General features: G+C 34.8%; 1 protein-coding gene across 1 annotated transcript; it reads left to right on the top strand.

Moving 5' to 3' along the window:
- The first annotated feature begins 14,035 nt into the window (after positions 1–14,035).
- lgals3b (lectin, galactoside binding soluble 3b) lies at positions 14,036–19,660 on the top strand. The gene is made up of 6 exons (XM_073869988.1): positions 14,036–14,129; positions 17,103–17,115; positions 17,205–17,621; positions 17,728–17,816; positions 17,967–18,135; positions 19,145–19,660. The coding sequence occupies exons 2-6, from the start codon at positions 17,110–17,112 to the stop codon at positions 19,301–19,303; spliced, it is 840 nt and encodes a 279-aa protein (XP_073726089.1). The 5' UTR covers positions 14,036–14,129; positions 17,103–17,109; the 3' UTR covers positions 19,304–19,660.
- The last annotated feature ends 2,534 nt before the right edge of the window (positions 19,661–22,194 follow it).

Raw genomic sequence — 22,194 nt, 5'->3', positions numbered from 1 at the left:
CCAAAAGGACCTAAGAAAATAATACTAGTTTTTAGACAAAAAAATATACAATTTAAGTGAATTTGTGCTTAAAACAAGCAAAACTATCTGCCAATGGAGTGAGAAATTTTTTTTTGTTTAAGAAAAAAGAAATCTTATTTCACTATTTTTTCTCTCACCCCATTGGCAGATAGTTTTGCTTGTTTTAAGGACAATTTCACTTAAATTGTATATTATTTGTCTTAAAACTAGACTTTTTTACTTAAGTCATTTTGCTCATCAAGAAAAAGCATCTTAAATTAAGAATTTTTAGATATTTCTACTGAAAGCAAGACAAAAATACTAAGTAAGAAAGTCATTTTTTGCAGTGTACCTGGTAAATACATTTAATCAGACAAAAACACAGGTAATGTGGCTTATAATCATTCTAGATAAGCCATAGATAAGCCAAGCAATTCTAGATAAGCTAGATTACCCATAATGCAATTGGTTTATTACACAGTGACATCGTTGCATCAAACGAATATAATTTTGAACAAGCAGAGAGTAAGTAAATAATGACAGATATTTCATATATTTGGGTGGTCTTCTCATAATGCAATTCTCGTTTTCTATCAGCCTGGCAAATCTTTAAGTGTCACTGTTCTTGCATTCAAACAAAGGGTGTTTTAATTGCCTTAAGATCCACCTTTAAAAGAAGGAAGCAGTCTGATAAGGTAAACGACTAATCCAACTCCCAGCATGCCACGGCCATTCAGTTATCTCAGCGTTTACTGGAATGAAGGAATGCTGGATCGACTATCCTAAAATCTAGATGCATTATCTTATCTGATAAAGCTCTGTCCCTGTGTCCGTTTATCTAACAGAGTCAGCGTCTTTAAATAATCCCCAAATAGTATCTTACACATGGATCACCTTCTAATGCAATCATTTTGTTTTAATACTGCATGGGTGGCTTTCTCCTTAATATTTTTTGTTTGAATAGTGTCAGATTGTGTCAACCAATTGATCTTTAACCCATGCATGCCCCACCAGTGAAATTAACACTCATCATAATTTTATTATAAGGCAATAAAAAGAATGCATGATTTTACACTCGTATACTTTATTAAGTCATTTCATTTAAAAGCATTTAACACAAAAGCAAAAAAATAAAACCATCCTCCTCAGTGTTCAATTAGTGTTTGTTGTACTCTATCGTTGAGTATTTCCACAGTTCCTTGTTCAAAATTCCATGATGCAAAGTCTTCAGTGTGTAATTAAATGTGTTAGCCATCCCTGCGGATGGTTATTGTGCTTTCATCTTGGTGTGAAGCTTTACCTACGCACTATAGCTGACCTTGGGGACCGCAGGGTCATCGCTGAAGCGTTATGTTGTTTGTAAGAGAGTGAATATGTCTTGCAGACCCATAATCTGTGCAAAGAGTCCTTCACATTTCCAATTATTCCTCTCTCTGGCTGTCAGCACTATCAGGGATGCGGTTGCTATGGTAATGCAGTAGCTCTGTCTGAAAGCAGTTGAGAAAAAGCTACGATGTGCTATATGTTGGGTTTGGTATTTCCACTGATAAATTGCAGGCTTGCTGACATTGTTCATGGATGGATGTCTAGTTTGTCTTTGAAAGCTGTCTGGGTGTTGGGCACATTGTTCTCAAGGGAGCGGTGACCTTGTAGAAGATATGTGCTTAAAGAAACATGTTATGCATCATTACCCAGATTCTCAGACACATGCATGTACTAACATGTACAGTGTGTTTTTTAGGCACAAGAAGAATAACAGATATATATTTGATATAAATTTGATGTATATATTTGTTTATTTGTTTAGAGACCTTGTTTGCAAGTGTTTGTACATAATTCACAAAATAATTCTGGGTTGTTTCAACCCATGGTTGGGTCAAATATGGACAAACCTAACCGTGTGATTCTCACGAAAACTTGGTTTTAAAAATGTCAAGCATGAAAATGTAAAAATTGCTTAAATTTACTTTTTTCCCACAAGACATTGAAAAAAAAAGTCTGGAGTAAATGGGAACATTAATTTAAAAACGTACTTATCATTTAACACTTTTTGTAACATAATTTAAAAAATTTGTCCTAAAAAATCTCATTACCGCAACAGTCAGAAAACATCAACACTGACATATTTTCAAAATGACATGACAAACCTGAAAGAACATAATTTGGAGATTCTGCACATGCATTTAAAATCAAAGTATTATGCTTCGATTATTTAAATTAACATTTAATAAGCATCTGTTGCGGTAATGATAATCAAAATGTCGTGTAAACATTCTGACAAGACAATATTTCAAATTAACTGTAAAAAATGATCTTACCTGGTAGCCATCTTGAAGTAACTGGTCCATGTGCTTGGTCACTCAAAATCAAACTTTATTAAAATTCTGTATGTGTGCTTAAACTGTTCTCAAAAAGTGTTGCGGAGGATGAGAACATCAGGCATGGACACATCATTTTCCTAATTTTTCTTTATTATTATTATACATGAATATTCAGTAAATATTTTTTCTGTCATCTAAAGTAGTCTAGCAAAACATCAATTTATTTTTTTTCTTAATATTTTTGTGTTAATTTGATTAAATTACAACATAACGCATGTTCAAACACAGCCGGACACATTGCGGTAATGAGAATTTCAGCAGAAAATGAGATAAAATTTACAATTATAAATTCTTATGTTGAAATCACACATTGTGCAAGGTAGAACACAGTATTGTGTTAATTCTGATGCTTTTTAACGTTACTATATTACACATTTTAAAGCTAAAATCATTAGTGCCGTGGTGTTTCAATGGTTTCGTGAGAATCACCCAACCGCTGGGTTATAAATAATGTTGTTGATGTCCAACCATGTGATAAAATAACCCAACTTAGCTTTATTTATAACCCACTGACCACAAGCTTTACAAAAGGTTTTTAAGGAAGTTTTAGAAACTTTGGTGTGCTTTATGACACACATATAATCAAATAACAAATTGCATGCATATCCACACAAACAACAATAAACACACACAATTTCCTCAAGGCATTCGTGCCCAATGGAGATGATTTCATTTTAATATTAATAACTCATCTGACTCATTCGTTCCAGGCTAAATGTTCCATGTGCACTTCACCTTAGGGGGAAAAAGCATTTGACACCCCTACACACAGTGGATGATCTCATACGCAAACACAAGCTCCCCAGAGCAGAAACCTGTGACTGCCTTGTGCGGATGTCTTTTTGTCAACATGTGGTCAAGGCTGACTAGACCCACGCTGCGTGATTTAATCTGACAGATCAGAGCATTCGATTGAGCCCCCATGGCAGAACATTTGGGTGCTTTTTCAGTTTGGGGATTAGAGTTCATTTCTAGGACACCCTTTATTGAATCAAAAACACAATTTCCTGAGACAATGAGTGGGGGTGGAGTTGAAACAATGTCAGTGCTCCAGATGATATGGCTCATGTACCCTCGCTAATTCTATTGTATTGACAAGCAGCACTGATGGAATATGTTGACTGAGGTCATAACGGCGTTCAATGATATATAATGAAGTTATGAAAAGAAATATGTGAAAATTAGTGTCTGTTTTGACTGAAAGAGACAGTGATGCAAGAAATCAATGGGAAAATTAACTACATGTTCAGTTACGGGCCATAGCGTTTTTGTAAGTGTTCCAGTAGCTCAGTTGGTGGAGCATTGCATTAGAAATGTAAAAGTTGCAGGTAAAGGTTTGATTCTTAGAGAACACTGAAAATGTATAGTATAGATTAAATGCATTTTATTTTAATATTAATAACTCATCTGACTCATTCGTTCCAGGCTAAATGTTCCACATGCACTTTTTTTGTTTGTTTTGTGTGTTTGTATAGTGCTATGGACCATTTTTTAATGTATGTCCTGAATAAAGAATATGATGATGATGAAATGCAATTTAAATGTAATTTCTCCATGCATGAAATGTGTTTGGGTTATTTAAATCCTCAACCTTCTGTGTAAAGTCTGATATTAAATGTGTTCTCAGTTTTTGACACAACAGAAAAATGTGATAATAACCACCCAGCCAAATTTGAATAATTAAAAAACGCCAAATAAATAAAATAAGTTATCAAAATCTAAAGCCACGCCCCCTCGTGGAAAAGGGCATTTAACTTTCGAATGTTGTGGCTATGGATACAGGGATAAAGCAATCGCCGAAATCTCACCAGATGGGCTCTGTTTTTATCCTTATACTACCCCAAACCTAACCCTAAACCCAACATTTCATGGGATTTAGGCTGTAGCTGTATCCCGTCTAGCCAGAAACTCATCATGGATTAGGTGTTGGGGTTGGATGTTCCACAGCTTTCTGTTCTTGAAAGAAGTGAAAATAAAAGAAGAAAAAATAGTGTGTGTGCAAATGCTGCCTATTGCCTTTGTGTAATTGTTTGAAGTGGAGTGTCCTGTCTCAATATTTTCTCGAGCATGCGCTGTTGTACCCGTACTGTCCGAAATACATTATACCTTCCGATTTCGGCATTTTCTGTATCCTTTTAGCCAAAACCACTTTTAAATGCCGCTACAACCCGGGTTGTACATCCTGAAAGTGAACCCGCTGGCTTTTTGATCGCCCCCTGGTGGCTGGCTGCAGTACAAGTCATAAACCCCGCCCTCTCCATGCAAATAAACGGGAATACACTTCCAATAAAAATTTCCGAAAGATGGTTTTGGTCCTTTAAAGTTGTTATTACGCTGATATATGTTCATGCTGATATATGTTCAGTTGGTTATTTTTGTGATTCGTTTCATTTTAGCTAATAATTTGATTCCATTGAAACGGGGCGTGTCGTTATGATTGGCGTGGTTAAATTTGCAGCGCGAGCATTTAGACGGAAGTTTGATACCCTAGCTATGCCTCTGGCTCCACAAACAATTCCTTCTGCATATGCCCTGGCTCCAAACTGATGTTTTTATGCAACATGGCAGCGGCCATGGTCGGACATTTTTGCCTTCAATTCATTACAATGGAAGGAAGCAACATCGGGTCGTCCATCTTTTTTACAGTCTATGCTACAACCTGTATGGATGCTCGCGTTGTGTTAGGGGCGGGGCCATGCTTGGTGGCTCCAGTGTGTCATCGAGACAACAGTTTAGCCCCGCCCAAATAATCCAGAACACAGAAATGTTAAAAACTATTTAACATTTATAATGTGTTTAGAAACAATTATCTGACTGAAATGACTTTACACGGACTTTAATTATGAGCAATTGTTAAAGCAATGCTTGACTTGAACATACCAATAATATACAGATTCATGTCATCTTATTGTTTGTTAAAATGTTTAAACCAATACAGACACAACCCTTCATCAACTTCTAACCCCCCTGTCTCTTTTCTTACTGTAGCATTACACACAATTGAGTAGGCAATGTGGTAGCTGTAAAAGACCATTATTAGGCTTTCTCTGTACTTTGACTGACATCCCATTTAGTTTTACTGACGTGAGTCCGCCTCTTTGGTTTATCTGTGAAACACATCTCTGGACCGGACAGGTTGATAAACCGTTCTGTAGCCTATGTGTGCTTGCAAGTGCACATGAAAGAAAAATGGGAGGTTTGGGTGGAGACAGTGAGAGCGCCCTGAGAGCTTACATTTTATATTCAATCTCTTGTATTGCACCCAAAAGCAGGTTAGATTAAACCTACTCAGCTAATGTTTAGCTCCAGTGAACCCTGTTGATGATGCCTGCCTTAAAACATAATCATAAATGCAAGCCCATCTTGCTTTAAATTGGCTTTTACAGTGTATTCGATTCATAAAAATGATCACAGTCATGCAGTGGGTCTTTATTTCTTATGGGCTAGAAATAAGTCCCATGTTTTAATCCAGTCCTTTGTTAATGCAGACACTGCTTAAAGCCCTTGATTGTCTCTCCATTGTTTTTGTGCGACAGCTTGTTGGGTTTGTTTATGTCTATTGATGCATAAGTATTTGCTTTTCAAATGCGTAGCAGTGAAGCTCATTAGAAAGACTTTGTTGCTGTATTCTCTATACACAACCAATGCTGATGCTGATTGCAGTTTTTAATGTGCAATCAAGTGTTACATATTTACTCTATGTGGCTAATGAGAGTAAACTAATTGTGTGCTTTCTTGATGAATGCCAGCTGACAATGTATAATTAAATGAGAATTTACATTAATGCATTTGGCAAATGCTTTTATTCAAAATGCATTCAAATATTTTATTAGTATGTGTGTTCCTTAAGATCAAACCCACACTGTAAAAAATACTTTGCTGCCTTAAATTTTTTGGTTGAATCAACTCAGATTTACAAGTCATTTCAACTTACTATTATTTATCTTGACTAGAGATGAGTTGTTATAACTACAGGTGAGTTGTTATAACTTATAAAATTAAGTTGACTTTTCTCAACTATATTTTATAAGTTGTGACAACTCATCTCTGTTGACATGACTTGTAAATCTGAGTTGATTTAAAAAAAAAATTTTTACAGTGCATGACCTTTTGCCAGATGAGTTGGAAGGACAAATGTGAATGATGCTTGATTTGAAAAGGATCATTTGCACAATTTTTACTGTTTTTCCAATTTTTCCTTTAAAACTCTCTCTGACAGTGATTGCAATTAACATTTTCTTGAATGCATGTTTCTACTCGGGTTGATCACTGTGTGAATAGTCTCATCAAAAATAAAATTATTCTGCAGGATTCAAGGGCAGTGCATCTGAATGGGCACAAAAACGAAAGAGGCAAACAAAACACACCATCATCACATGATGCAAAAAATTGTGCAAGCGCGTGATTCAATGACATTTCACTCAACATTCCTGAGCTTCTGCTGCATTCAAGGCAGGTTATCTTCAGTGCCCTTGCTGTCAAAAGTAAGCTCAACATGTTGTTTTTTTGGTAGAGCATTGCGTTCACAGTGCAAAAGGTTGTGTGTTCAATTCCAGGGCACAGATGTACTAATGCAATTAAATGCACAATAAGCCATTTTGCAGAAAAGCACCTGCCAAATGCATAAATGTATTGTTAGATTATAACACTGTAGGACTCAGAAATTAAGGTATTTTGAGGGTCAGCATCAGCAATGTCAGCAAATGTTGTGAAAAATGTAGTGAAATTCTCCAGAATGCAAAATGTAAAAACAAAAAACGTCTGACCTTAAAGGGATGGTTCACCCAAAAATGAAATTTCTGTAAAAAAGATATTTTGTAACCAAACACTTTTTGAGCACCATTGACTTCCATAGTATTTATTTCCTACTATGGAAGTCCATGGCGCTCCTGCTTGATTACATACATCCTCCTTTGTGTTTAACAGAACAAAAAACAACTTGAAGGTGAGTAAATAATGACAGAAATTTTATTTTGGTCCCCAGTGCTAGAAAATGCGGGAAAAAAACAGTAAATTAGTTTTGGTAAACCATTCTTTGCAAGCGTGTGAAAAAAAGGTCATTGAAATTTGGCTCCCCCCTTGTGATGTCAAAAAGGGATCTTATTCATTGAAAATAAGGGAAATTTCCCGAACCCTAACAATCTAAGTATTGTTGCCTTGTTTTCAGTACAAATATCTAACAATACTTAAATCAAAATATATTTTTTGATAAGCAAAATGACCGAAGAAAATAAGCTTAGTTTTTAGACAAAAAATATAAAATTAAAGCAAATTTGTGCTTAAAACAAGAAAAAAAATTGCCAACAAGGTGTGAAAAAAAAATCTTAGAATACGTTTTTTAATTGTTCAGAAATCTCGTTTTTTGGTTGTGCATTCCAATTTATTTCAATGCAGCTGCTGTTGGTTTGTTTTGATTTAAACCTTCATAACTTAAAAAATACAGCTAAGTAGCACCATAAAACAAAATAATAACATGATAACATAATAATAAACATGTTTTGACAAAAATGTAAAAAAATGGATTTATCTCGTTTTGCAACGAAACTCTTCAAGTATACTTTTTTCTTAAAATGCACAATTCAATCAATTCAAGAAAATGAATGTAATGTTTTCACCCCATTGGCAGATTATTTTGCTTCTTTTAATTACAAATTTACTTAGATTAGTTTTTTTTTGTCTAAAAACTAAAAGCTTTTTTTTAAGTAATTTGTGTGTTTTGTGTCAGGTTTGTGTACGCTGGCGGGTGGACTTGCGCCGTGGTTGTAGTTTTGTGCGCGGGCTCGTAATCCTCAACCCATCACCGGGAAACTTTTTTCTTATTGGATGATGGTGGGAATGAATGGGAAAATACCGGGGAAAACGGGAGGGTTGACAGGTATGTCTTAAAAATACAACCCCTTAATCTGCACTATCAATGGCACTGCCATTTAGTGCAGCGATCAGCTCATTTGCATTTAAAAGGACAAACCCAAACATACAAAGTGGCAATTTAATAATGCAATAATAAATTATCATATGGTGTTGTAAGCCAGAACTTTACATAGGGGCACCAACTATTTATTTTACATCTTGAAAAAGTCTTGTGAAATGTCCCTTTTAAGGGAATTGAGGTATTTATCAGTGCAAAATGTGCACTAAATATACTCATAACACCTTATAGCAACACTTTGCCAGTCACCTACAGTACAACAGCCTGCATTGGATAGCTGTTTTTTAAAGCACCATTCATATTTTCTATTGCAAATTTATTGCTGTACAGATCTGGTATCCTACTCTTCTTCTCATAACAGAGTCTGAGACGCTGCTGACCAAGCATTATGGATAAATAAATTGTGCGTCATAGCGGTTTTACGTGAATGCTCGGCAAATGAATAATGCACAATGAGTTCCAGGCCCCATCATTTATGAGCGTACCGCTAAATTCGTTCACCTTCGGTTTGATTTGTCAGCTGCAGCGTTCATTTGACTTTATCATGTGGCTTCACTTTGTGCCGCAGAGGCTTTCTGTCTGCTTCTGTCATTAAATACTGGTTTGCCAACAGGAACGGGTAGCCAAGCATTAGATTAAACGTCTTGTTTAGTTAAGCCTCACAGGCTTCTGAAGGAGAAACCAACCCATTTAAGGGATTATTTTATTTAACTCTTGAAAAAACAGCTCATTTGTATTTAAACTTATAACTTGTGTTTATTTTACAACTGCCCAACATCACCACAAGCAAATTTACTCCCAAATTCGTACACAACATGTCGTAACTTTTCCAATCCAATCAAAACATTTGTGTAATGTTTGTCTGTTCACTTTTATTTCCGTGGTGCTACATCTCAATGACTGTATGTGCTAAAATTTAAAGTTATTTACTAAAGTTATATATAAGTTAAAGGAAAACACCACCCTTTTTTAATATTTTACTATGTTTTACCTCAACTTAGATGAATTAAAACATACCTATCTTTTTTCAATATGTGCACTTTTTAATCTTTGTACAGGGCTTTTTGAATGTGTTAGCATTTAGCCTAGCCCCACTCATTCCTTAGGATCCAAACAAAAGTTTTATTTTGTGCCACCATACTTACTCATGTAACTACTCATGTAACAGTCTTTAAATAGGAAAAACATGGAAGTGTTTGGTGGCTTTTAAATTCATCCCTGTTTGGATCCTAAGGAATGAATGGGGCTAGGCTAAATGCTATCACATTCACGACACTCTGTAAAAAGATTTAAAGTGCACTCATTGAAAAAAAGATAGGTATGTATTAATTCATCTAAGCTGAGGTAAGAACATAGTAAAATATTGAAAAACTGTTGTGTTTTCCTTAAAAAATATACTAAATCGTTGCTGCCCAGTCTCAAAAGGTTTCGTGACATAGTCACGTAATTTTTTGATTTTTTTGAATTTCCGCGTTTTTCCGTGGTCGTATAACGAATTCCTGTTTTCATGTGATTATCACATATTGGTTACTCAACAGCTTTTCCTATTTTTAAACGATTGTCGATTTGGTTTAGGGTTAGTGCTTGGTGCTTGCATTAGAATGTCACTTTACTATTTTTTCTGATTTATTTTTTTTGCCTTGCGTTAGGGTTAGAGTTGGGTTTGGGTAAGGATGTCATTTTATGTAAATCTAACCCTAAACTGAAGCAACAATGGTAAGAAAATAAAACAGTTGAGTAACCAATACGTGATAATCACACGAAAACAGGAATTCATTATACGATCATGAAAAAACACAGACATTTGTGATAATATCACGAAAAAGAATAAAAAAAATTAATTGAATTTCCTGAGACTGGGCTGATCTTTTTGCGTGCGTGTGCATGCCGGCGTGCGTGCATGCGTGTAATGTAATGTCATGGTAATTCTACACAGTGTGAGGACTAAATGTACACAAAGATAAAGTAATACCAGCCTGATCAACAAGGACCCACAAGGTCAACAACTGGTATTACAACACAATTTCATGGTAATTTGTATGTATTTTATGAGATTCTAATGAATTTGTACAGTGAATCAAACAAATTCGTACAGTGAATCATAAAAAACTTATTATTAGAAAAAAAACAATGAATCCCCACCCCTAACCCCAACATCAAAGGAATGAAAGGAAATCATACAAAAACATACGAAAAAAATACAAATTAGTCACAACGTAAAATACGTACAAATTGACAATAGATTGTATTGTGTTGTAATTGTTGAACTTGTGGGGACAATTTTTGGTCCCCATGAGGAAACAAGCTTGTAAATCAAACTAATTGACAATTATATGAAAATGTAAAAATGCAGAAAGTTTTTTTGTGAGAGTTTAGGGGTTGGGTTAGAGAAAAAGTTTGAAATATACACACCTTAAAAAAGTTTTGTTGTTCCAAAATTTTTGTTAAATGGGACATCAGATCATTTATTATAACATGTTAAAATTGCCACTTTTTTGGGTGTGACTTTATAAATGCAAATGAGCTGATCTCTGCACTAAATGGCAGTGTTGTGGTTGGATAGTGCAGATTACGGGGTGGTATTATCCCCTTCTGACATCACAGGGGGAGCCAAATTTCAATGACTTATTTTTTCACATGCTTGCAGAGAATGGTTTACTAAAACTAAGTTACTGGGTTGATCTTTTACACATCTTCTAGGCTGATAGACGCACTGGGGACCGAATTATAGCATTTTAGATTTTCATGATATGTCCCCTTTAACTCAAAAATATGTTGAGTCAACTAATATATTTAAGTTGAATTAACTCAAAATTTAAAGGCAGCACGAACACTTACTTTTTAAGTTAAAACAACAAATCTTTTTTTACAGTGCAGTTTGTCAGTATAAAAGTCATTACGTCTATAGAAAGTGTGCGTGCATTTGTGTGCGTGTAAGAAAATCATACACCTCCTTGTGCAAACTCCTAAGATTGTATGACTGGTTCTTAACATGCTGTGCCAATGTTATGGGGTTCTGGGTGATTGCTTAAATCTGTATGAGTTTGTATGATATCTTGTCTTTTGATATCGCTCTGACCTCTCTTTAAACCCAAATTTACGGGATTTATTTTCCATCTATTTAATTTTCCACCCGGCCAAAATCTTACAAGCTAAACAATCTGAGTTGAATTTATAGTCTGTAGCATAAACAGTGTGGGAAGAGGTTTAATACTTAAGGTTTGGGCTTTGTTCAAATCATTGACCTTAAGTACGAGCCACTGCATTCCATTTTGCTAATGGACTTATCAGACACCCCTAACAAAGCAAGTGCATAAGCGCACATATTTATAGGTTTCTGGTCTGAGGTACTGCAGACGGGTCAGACATCTTTTCCTGTTGAGACTTCGGATGGCTCATCTCCCTTCAATAACCTTTCAGCAAAACAGAAAGCAATTCCAGGGTGTGTGTGTGTGACGAGAGAGAGAGAGAGAGAGAGAGAGAGAGTGAATGTTAACATTTATGAGGCCAGCTATGTATATACAAAGAGGTTTTTGTGCAGTGGTGGAGGCAGCGCAGACCTTCATAATCCAGATATGAGATGCACAGGATAAAATATGGAGCGATTGTTTTTGTTTTGATTTTTTGGGGTCAGATAAGATGGATCTCTCACAAAACAATTAGACGCTGCTTGTTTTGCTTTTGAATGTTTGGACATGGTGAAATTGCTCAGATAATCAAACGAGTCTAAACAAACATGTGCTCTTTATACAGCAGTGTTCAGGAAGAAGCCAATAGAAAAACCAAATCAATAACGCTGAAGTTCGGCTGGGGGTATTTTTAGGGAATGGTCTATAAAAACAGGCTTGATGACAAGCAGACCTGAAAACAATTGAAAACAGATACCATAAATGAGTATCTTTAAAATCCTTTGGAAAAATATGGGCTGCGTCTTCCATGTGAAAAGGAAATCACATCCTCACAGCACATGTTGTGTTTTGACAACAGCAGTGATAGTATCCAAAAAATACAAAGTGTTACATTCCTAAACTACATGAATCATTTTTACAGACGGGACATTTGTGTGAGCTCCACCTGATCCCATCAGATCCAGCTCATAGTCAAATAAAGAAGCTTATTAAATATTTGCTGTGAAATATTTCAGTTTAGTGAAGTGGGGAGGGCTTGAAATACACAATCAATAACTGATTGATCCATTATTGATTACAGATATCTGCTTACTTTTTTAAATATCCATAGTAGGATTTATATTTGTCTTAGTGCCTTAGTGTATTAGGTCCTTTGATATAATATTTTATGAAGCTGAATGACTATCCACATGGAAAATAACCTACCACACCTATTAACCAATCAGATGTGACTTCTGAAGCTTGAATTTTTGTCACCCACTGCCGATTTAAAGTACTTGATTGACCCCTTGTGTTCATAAAATGTATTGCTCCTTGTTCTCACATCATTGTAGTGTCTCAAATTTCATGTTAACATTTTTAGCACTTATGGTATAGGGCTATATATAAGTAATATATGTAGTATTGTCTATTAAACATTGCTTTGTTTTTTGCCAGTGGTGGTCATTTTGTGTATGATTGGTAACGTTTGTTAAGATTGTAATTAAGGCAAATTAAAGCACTTAAGATGATCTGATCAATAGAGTACCAGAGTTGAACAAAGACTTTTGAAAAACGACTTAATAAAATAGTATGTGTGACGTCATTGGCACTTATTTACAAGACTAGGTACGCCATCTAGTGGACATACAGTAGGCCTGCACTTCTCTTCCAAAATGTTGGCAAAGATAAAGCAAATGAAATAAATAAAGATAAAAAATGATCTGTATTATTCAGCATTAAATGTAGTGAAACTAATAATAATAATAATAATAATAATAATAATAATATTTAAACAATAATAATAATAATAATAATAATAATAATGCAATAAAAATAATAATATTAATAGGCTGCTACTACTACTACTACTACTACTACTACTATTACTAGTAGTAATAATAATAATAATAATTATTATAATGATAACAATAATAATAATAATAATAACAACCATACAAATAATAATAATATAAAAATAATAACATTAACAACAAGAATAAACTATTATTATTATTATTATTATTATTATTATTATTATTATTATTATTATTATTATTATTATTATGTGGGATGGGTTGGCTTAATTATAAAAAGAAAATATTGTCAGAATGTAAAAAATAGTTTAAGCAAAATATTATTTATTACATCTTTCTTTTGATTTTTGTGTAATAGTTTTATGAAATTCTCCCAATATCATGAAAATGAACTTGTTCATTCAAACAGCACCAAATAGTTTACATGTTATGTAAATGGAAAAGCCATGTAAATAACTCTGCAGCCCTATTGTTTAAACTATAAACAGCTCTACCAAACCTTACCTTGTTGCTGAGGTAACCCTTGGCTTTTACTTATACTTGAAATACATTTGTCTTTGATTGTACAAAAAAAGAGTGAAACTCCCTAAAATCTCCTATTTTTTTACAATTACACACATCCTCAAAACACACATGTGAAGTAGACAGAGTTTATTCAGACCAAATGAAGGATGCTTGCTAGATAATGTCCTTTTAATTTTATTAAAGAATCTGTTTCTTTGTCCGATCACAGACTTCCCTGTGGAGATCAGGCCACGTGTTTATATAGATACAAGTACACCCTCTTTTCAAACATACAGGAGAGGATTTTCCGGGGCGTGACGGTATTACAGAATCTCCACCCGGAATTCCTGTCTGTTTATCAACTACTTGTGTGCCATCCACCACCAAACAGGTAACTTTTTTATAATTATGTCTTTACTTTTGAAGTTTACATATTTGAGCTTGGTTTGTGTATTTGTAAGTAAAAACAATATGCATTAGGTGTATTTACGACCTGAGTTCATTTTTGACTAGTCCAAACGAAAGTAGTTGGACCTGTCATGCTGCTATTCAAGCCAACTGAGGTGTGCAGATATTGGATATTTTCAAAAGACATTTTTCTTTTGCCAGCTTAAATAAGTAACTTGTGATAGTGTTTTAGGATAGTGTTTTACTACATGTCTGTTTCTATCTAATTTATAAATAATTTTCACTTATGTGCAACTACTTTATTTATAACTACAGAACATTTCTTAGAGCAAGTCACTATGTTTGAAACAATGGGTATAATATTTTGATAAAATATAGCCTGTTTTGATGTATGAACCCATTTTATTTCAATATTATAAATATTTTAAACATAACATTACCTGTTATGCCTTATTGTTTAGTCCTTGATTCTGATTGGTTAATAGCTGTGTTTCGTTCACGATTAAAGGACAAGTTCGGTATTTTACACTTAAAGCCCTGTTTTCAGATTGTTTATGATGAAATAGAACGGTTTTGACTGAAATTTCGACATTTGCGGCTGCCCCGAGAATTTTTGGGTGTTTGTGTTTCAGCTCCTAACGTTACCTTTACAATGCGTTTAATTGTGCACTGGAACAATCCTTTCTAAAATGCATTACACTTTCGTTTACAAAGACGCAGGCGCGGAGCTATGGGCCCAGATTGACAGCTGGCCCGCCCAATCAGAAATGTAAAAAATACTATGTATAGTTAGACATGTATACTACTTTATGTGGTGTAATTTATCTATTGCATGTTATGTTAAAAACAGTAAAATTATAAGTAAGCCTGATAACTATTTAAAAACTATTAAAGCAGTTGAATGTTGCGTTATAATGAAATATTCCCGAGCAGCTTTCAGCCATGATCACTTTGAGAACTTTTTTTGCAAGCAAGTAGAAAACGTATTTTGAATAACAACACGTTATAAATATGTGCTGCGCGCTTTCCTCTCAATAACATAAACACACAACAAATATGACAGCGGGGTAAAAAATAGAAAGAAAACATCTGATCATAGTGATGTTGTTTGATATAGCGATATAGCAGCACTATAAGTCACGCCACGTTTATTGCTACACTTTATACAATATAGCTTATTGCTTTTAAGCAACAAATAGCCTATCATAACAACCTATAATCCTACTGTGTAATTGAGACATTAATTTAAGAAATGCATTAAAAGCAGAAAGACGTGTAGGCTGCGGAAATATAGTGGGTTCACTTCAATCCACACCACAGACGTTCTTGGTTTGCTTCTTATTTATTAAATCGAGGCAATTGTTTGATCAAACATTGATTAATATTAAGATACAATTTATACAAAACGAAATTCACATTAAAGAAAGTCTTTCTACAAAACAAACCTCGCAAAATCGCTTGCCCGACGTCCATTACGGGCTATGGCGAATTCCTGTCGGGCTAAAAAAAAAATGATGCGCCTTGGCCGTCGGGCGGAGGAAAAAATATTGTAATGTGTTTGCATTCTCTCAGATTTAGTTAGGTAATTATGTTGTATGTAATTCGGCGTCATCTTGTTAGCCATTACTATCCTCACTAACAAGTGAAACTGTCAGGAAATGAAGTTAAATCATTAAATCCATTATTCCTTTCGTTCACGTCTGATATGCGCGCTCCTCGGCTCCGCTCTTCACGAGTGCTTGCTTTGTGCTCATCAAAAAGTATATTAAATGTTTATTTATTTGTCATTTCGTTTAACCCCAGAGTCTAACATTATTCTAGCAATTCCCTTTTTCTTTCTTTATTTATTAAGTTAACTTAAATATGTGAGAACGAAAATATATTTTTAGTGATTTGCATGAAGAGAATATGATGTTAGAAGCTTCATTTTAAGCATTTAGTAGCCGTATTTATTAAAACACTTTAATAGGTTATTTAAAAAAGTATAAGTTTTTTTGGGGGTTCATTTATATTTCCTGTCACTGTGTGCAGGTTCTTTTTTGTAGGCTATGAGAGCCCAATATTTTTTTTACCAAAAAGGCTTAATAAATGTCACGTTGCATTACAATTTAAAGTATCAATAATGTCAAAAATGTGACGTGCAGTTCGGGTGTGTGTGTATGCTGTTTAAATTAGTGTTCTGAAGTTTTGACGAATTTTATAGACTTGTTATAGTTTCTTATTCAAAAGTGACACCCATAGATTCAGGCCCACCCGGACTTAATCCATGCCCACCCATATGTCACGTTCTGCATCCGCCACTGCAAAGACGTGAAACTTATCGAGTGGTCAGGGGTGTTCAATGATATGCTCACACAAAAATCGCGTTAAAAGATGCTTTCCAACAGCTGTTTTAGCATTCGTTGTTAACTTGTGGACCTATTTTTCCAAACGCCCCACACCCGAATAATAGACACTCCAGCCCAGTTGGTGGCGATAATCCGCCATTGCCAATTGCAAGAATAGAAACAAAGTTCCCGGCGCAGAGTAATACCGTACCTCACAGCACAGCTAATACAAGTCAATGGAGTTGGCAAAAACTACGATAAAACCTGTTGGAATGCGTATTTTGCAGCGATTTTTGTGTGAGCATACCAGTGAACACCCCTGACCACTCGGTAACTTGTATCGCAATTTGTTACTGTTCAGAGTCGGTCAGGGACTATTTTTTCCAGCGGAAGGAAACCCTTTTTATTGATTTTACTTTATGAAAGTTTTGTTAATACATATTTTTTGCTTTAATATTTGTATTGTGCGGTAACCGTTATATAAAAGCAATTAGGTCATGGCTTATTTACGGGATTACAGGAACTTATTCCACGATAAAGCACAGCCTCTAATACATTATTGCTTACATACATGTAACTATTTGCAGTAATGCTAACAAATATGTCTCTCATCACTGTCTGGTTTTCAGATATATAATGAATGTGAGTACATTTTATTCCTCAATTATTTTATTTTTTCAAATGTAATACAACAGATAACATGATATAATTTATTCTACTTTCCACTGCAGCCAGAAAATCCCACCTGGCCTGGCCAACCACCCAATCCTGCCTTGCCCGGCCAACCACCCAATCCTGCCTGGCCCGGTCAATCACCCAATCCCGTTTGGCCCGGTCAATCACCCAATCCCGCTTGGCCCGGTCAATCACCCAATCCCGGCTGGCCCGGACAATCACCCAATCCCGCCTGGCCCGGACAGCCAACTAATCCCGCCTGGCCCAGCCCACCAACAAATCCTGCCTGGCCTGGCCAACCATCCGACCCTGCCTGGCCCTGCCAACCACCCAATCCCGTCTGGCCTGGTCAGCCAAACCAGCCAGCTCCACCAACATGGCCGGGTCAGCCTGGACAGCCAGGAGCTCCAGGATGGCCTGGACCTGTCCCGCAAACTGGTCCTTATGGTATTCCCGAGCCTCCAAAACCACTAGTGAGATGTTTGTTCTTATAGTTAAATTTTGGGTTAGAATGCAAAAAAATACAGATTTGATTTGGTTTTGCATTATTATATTGACCGCTTGTTGTCTCTTTGCCAGACTGTGCCCTTTGAAATGACTCTGCCCAATGGTGTATATAACAAAATGCTCATCACCATTAATGGAGAAGTAAAACCCAATGCTGAGCTGTAAGTACAAAGATTTACTCTACAGATCAATTCATGCACAAAGGTCTCTCATACTTCCTTTTTACAGTGCATGGACATTTTAGTGTCAAACTTCATGATCATGGTTTGTGTATTAATCCATGTTTATCATGTTGTTTTTCCTTTTATTAGTATCACTATTGATATAAAAAAAGACAATGACATTGCCCTTCATATAAACCCTCGCTTTAATGATTATGGACAGAAAATTATTGTAAGAAACAGTTTAATTGGAGGCCGCTGGGGACCAGAAGAGAGAGCATGCCCATCCTTTCCTTTTATTCCAGGAAAGCCTTTTGAGGTAAGTGGTTGGATCATTTCATCATAATAGCTTTATTTTTATCAAACAAAAGTGTTCAGAAAAACATTTTTTTCGTCCCGTTTGTGTTTACTTTATAGAGTTAGACTCAAAAAAATATTTTTGAAACAAGTTAATACAACACATTTTTTTTCTTTTTTGTCTCAACCTATTTTTATCATGTTCAATCTGCTTAAATAAAAAAATTACATTAACTCAATTATTTTATGCTGGGACCACATGAATGATTTTTGTTGCTATTACTTACTGGGCCGTGAATCTGTATTTTTCAGCATGCTTTGCATGCAACTGCCTTTGGAGAGTAATTTTTAAAATTAATTGTTGTTTTATGCATTTTTAGGTAAAGAGAAAGACTTTATAGTGTTTGATGGTCGTTTATCTTATTGATTTAAAAGAGTTTGTGTTATATTTTTACGAATTGTTTGGTTACTACTGTGCAGAAGAGTGGGACTTGTGGTTAAGTTGTGGATGTGACGTACTTCTTTTAAAAAGCTTTAACTGTATTAATGCCTGTTTGAAGATCAGTCTCTTCTCACATGTTCATCCAATGTGTCATTAGCATGCTAACGTGTGCTTATGCTAATTCGTATTATATAGAAACTGACAATTGTTTTAACAAGACTTTTTTGCTTGAATGAACTTGTTTTGTCATTGTTGAACAGACCAGAATTAATTGTGTGAAAAGTTTTCCTTAACTGAATTAAGTTTATTGAACAAGATATTTTTTATGACCAAAGAAAATATATTTATTAGGTTGGTGCAACAAAAGATTATTTGTTTAAATTAATTTATTGTATTCTTGTTCTACAAGCCTAAACAAATTTCGTGGAAAAATTTTCCTTAATTCAATTAAGTTGAATGTCAGTTTGAAGAAGAAACACAGTCTAACAGTAGCATCGCTTAAATGAAATTTTTTTTATTAAATGTTATTTATTTGTCTTCTGCTTTGTTCAACTGGAACTGATTACATTTTGTTTTTTCTTAATTATAGCTGAAGATTTTATGCCTTGACTCTGCATTTAAAGTGGCAGTAAACAAATCTCACCTTCTGGAATACAAACATCGCATTCTTGAGCTCAACAAGATCAAAACACTTCGAATCTACAATGATCTCACCCTCAAATCAGTTGATGTGGAGACGCTGCCATGAGATCGTACTATCATAGTTACTGATGTCAATTCCATTGACTCCATGATGATGATCTTGATGATGATATTGTTTTTTATATGATGAATGGTGTAGTTTGTCTTTGCTACCTCTAGGTGAATCTGTTAAACTACCAGGCAGTTTGGGTTTCAATAAGTTTCAATAACAGGTTTTAAAGGTGCACTGTGTAGATTTTAGCGGCATCTAGTGGTGAGATTGTGAATTGCAACTCAGTCCACAGCTCAGGGCTGTGCAGACCTTTGGAGGGGCAGGTGCTCAAGTATAAAAAGGGCACATTTCTCGCTGACATGCACGCACACAATTGAAACAAATAATAAAGCAAAACCATTTTAAGTATGATATTTGTCTTTATTTTCCTTGCAAATAAAGTGAGACAGAAAAATCTAGACAGAGTTTTATATCTATATATTTATGCATTTGGAAGACGCTTTTATCCAAAGTGTGTGATAACAGTGAGAGTTTGCGTTATATATTTGGTCTCATCTTTTACATCCAGTGGCAGATTGGATTTCAGCTAATGTTTAGCTCTGGTAACCCTGTTGATGATGCCTTCCTTGAAACATCATCATGAATGCTACCTCATAATGCTTTTATCGCCTTTTTCAGTGCATGCAGAATGTTTTTTACAGCAGTGATAGTATCTAAAAATATCTAAACTACATGATTCACTTTTACTGATGGGCCTTTGAACGATCTCCACTTGATCCCATCAGATTCATACCTTAGAATGAAGTATTAGTTATCTTCTGCATTAGGGGAATTATTGTTGAGGGAAATATAAATTGAATGAAAACATATCAGTCAGTGTCAGGGAGATCCATTATTGATTACAAATGTCTTCTGCCAATTTGTTTTAGTGTGTATTAGGTCCATTGATATATTATTTTGTGAAGCTGAATCACTTATTTAACCTAACTCACCTTTTAACCAATCAAAAATGACCTATGAAACATCTGTGACCCTACTGCAGATTAAAAGGACTTGACTGACCTCTAGTGTTAATAAAATATATTTCTCCTTATAGGCTGTAAGATTTACCAAGTAACATAAACATTAGCTAGTTCATTCCTATGGCCCATAGAAATTTTGTGCACATGTCATTAAGACACTACTAATAATATCTATGCAACACTACAAGTACAGCACTGACAAACCTAACCTAGTTCCCAAGGCAACCCTTGGCTTTTGATAATACTTGGAATCTTGGAATTTTTTATCCATCGATTGTCCAAACAAATGAAGAAACTTCTAGGATTTCAGTTACGCCCATCATCAAAACACATGTAAGGCAGACAGAGGTTATGCAGCACAAAGTACCCAAGAGCCCTTACTGTATAAATCTTCCTGAAGTGCCAGCATTGACTCAAACAAACAAGAATGCTGCATGATTGTTAAAAAATCATACAATATTTCCTTGTAGAGATCAGGCCACATGTTTATATGACTAGAGGTTTGCGGCGTACGCCCTCTTTTCATGGGAATACTGCCAAGGATTTCTGAGGTGTGAGAGCTTTTCAATCTTCCTTCTGTCTCTGTGCCACCAACAACACCAAACAGGTACAATCTTCTTATAGTTTTCTGCGTTCACTTCCAGAACTGTGTCATCATTATTTTTGAGAGTTTAATTTGCATAATCCAACAAGAACTAGATGGACCTGTCACGTTATAATGTTACCCAAGTAAATGACTTCTTTACAGTTGATCTCAGTCACTTCTCAGACTCACCTTTGCATTTCTTAGGTCAAACGCACAAAGATCTGTCATAATAATACACAACAAAGTAAACAATACATTTGTTTTTACCATTTCTTTATTAATTCTTTCTTAATTAGTTCTTATGATAAAAAAGATTGAATAAAATTGAGGAAGGTTTAGAACACCCATGAGCAATAAGGATGTCTTCCTTGATTTCTCTTTTACATCCTGAATGAAAATGAAATGGATTATGAAAGGGCTGTCTATATGATTGGATGTGACATTTACAAATGATGACATATAAGGGCAATTTTGTGTCAATTTACTGTTGATCATCTAATGCTTGAGAATCTCTGTGTGATGTTGTTGTGTATTAATCTATGTGTATCACATTTTAGTAACACTGTTGAAGTAAATGCTAGACATTATGTTTCATTTAAACTTTCGCTTTAATGAAGAAAGTGATTGTGAGAAAAAGCTTGATTGGAGACAACTGGGGATGAGAAGAGAGAGAAAACCCCTCCTTTTCTTTTGTTCCAGGAAAGCCTTTTGAGGTGAGGCAATGGACTTTGAAACTGGAAATTGTTTCTTTTTTCATCACAATAGCTCTGTTTTGATCAAACAAAAGTCACAAGAAACATTTGCTGTTTGGCCTTTTATTGTGTTCACTTTAAAGATGGTTTAGATACTGTATTGTATGTACATACTTGGATAAAAATGTGAACAGTATATTAACAAGTCTAAAAATAGCATCACTTAAAAATCTTTTTAAAGATGCATCTTCAGCTTTGTACACTGAAAAAAAATGATTCATTGAATTTAATAAATAAAATATAAAACTTTTGTTTAAATGTAGCTTAAATAAATTGATTGGAACCACTTACCTTAAAAAATTGATTAAATTCAATGAATAATTTTTTTCAGTGTAGGATACTTGTATAACTATAACTGTATTATTACACTGTGTTTTTAATTTAAGCTAAAGATTTTATTCAGAGACACTGAATTTAAAGTGACAAGTGACGTAAACACAGAACATCTGAAATACAAACATTGCATTTGTGTGCTCATTGAGATAAAAGGTCTTGTAATCTCACATTGCAATACTGTAATATCACACCTTAAATTATGTCATAGTAAAAGGTGTATTCAATACCAATGTGTATGTGCCGTTTTTT

Source organism: Misgurnus anguillicaudatus, chromosome 7 (genome assembly GCF_027580225.2).
Source record: "Misgurnus anguillicaudatus chromosome 7, ASM2758022v2, whole genome shotgun sequence".
Classification (NCBI taxonomy): Eukaryota; Metazoa; Chordata; class Actinopteri; order Cypriniformes; family Cobitidae; genus Misgurnus; species Misgurnus anguillicaudatus.
This window is presented reverse-complemented; position numbering and strand designations above follow the sequence as displayed.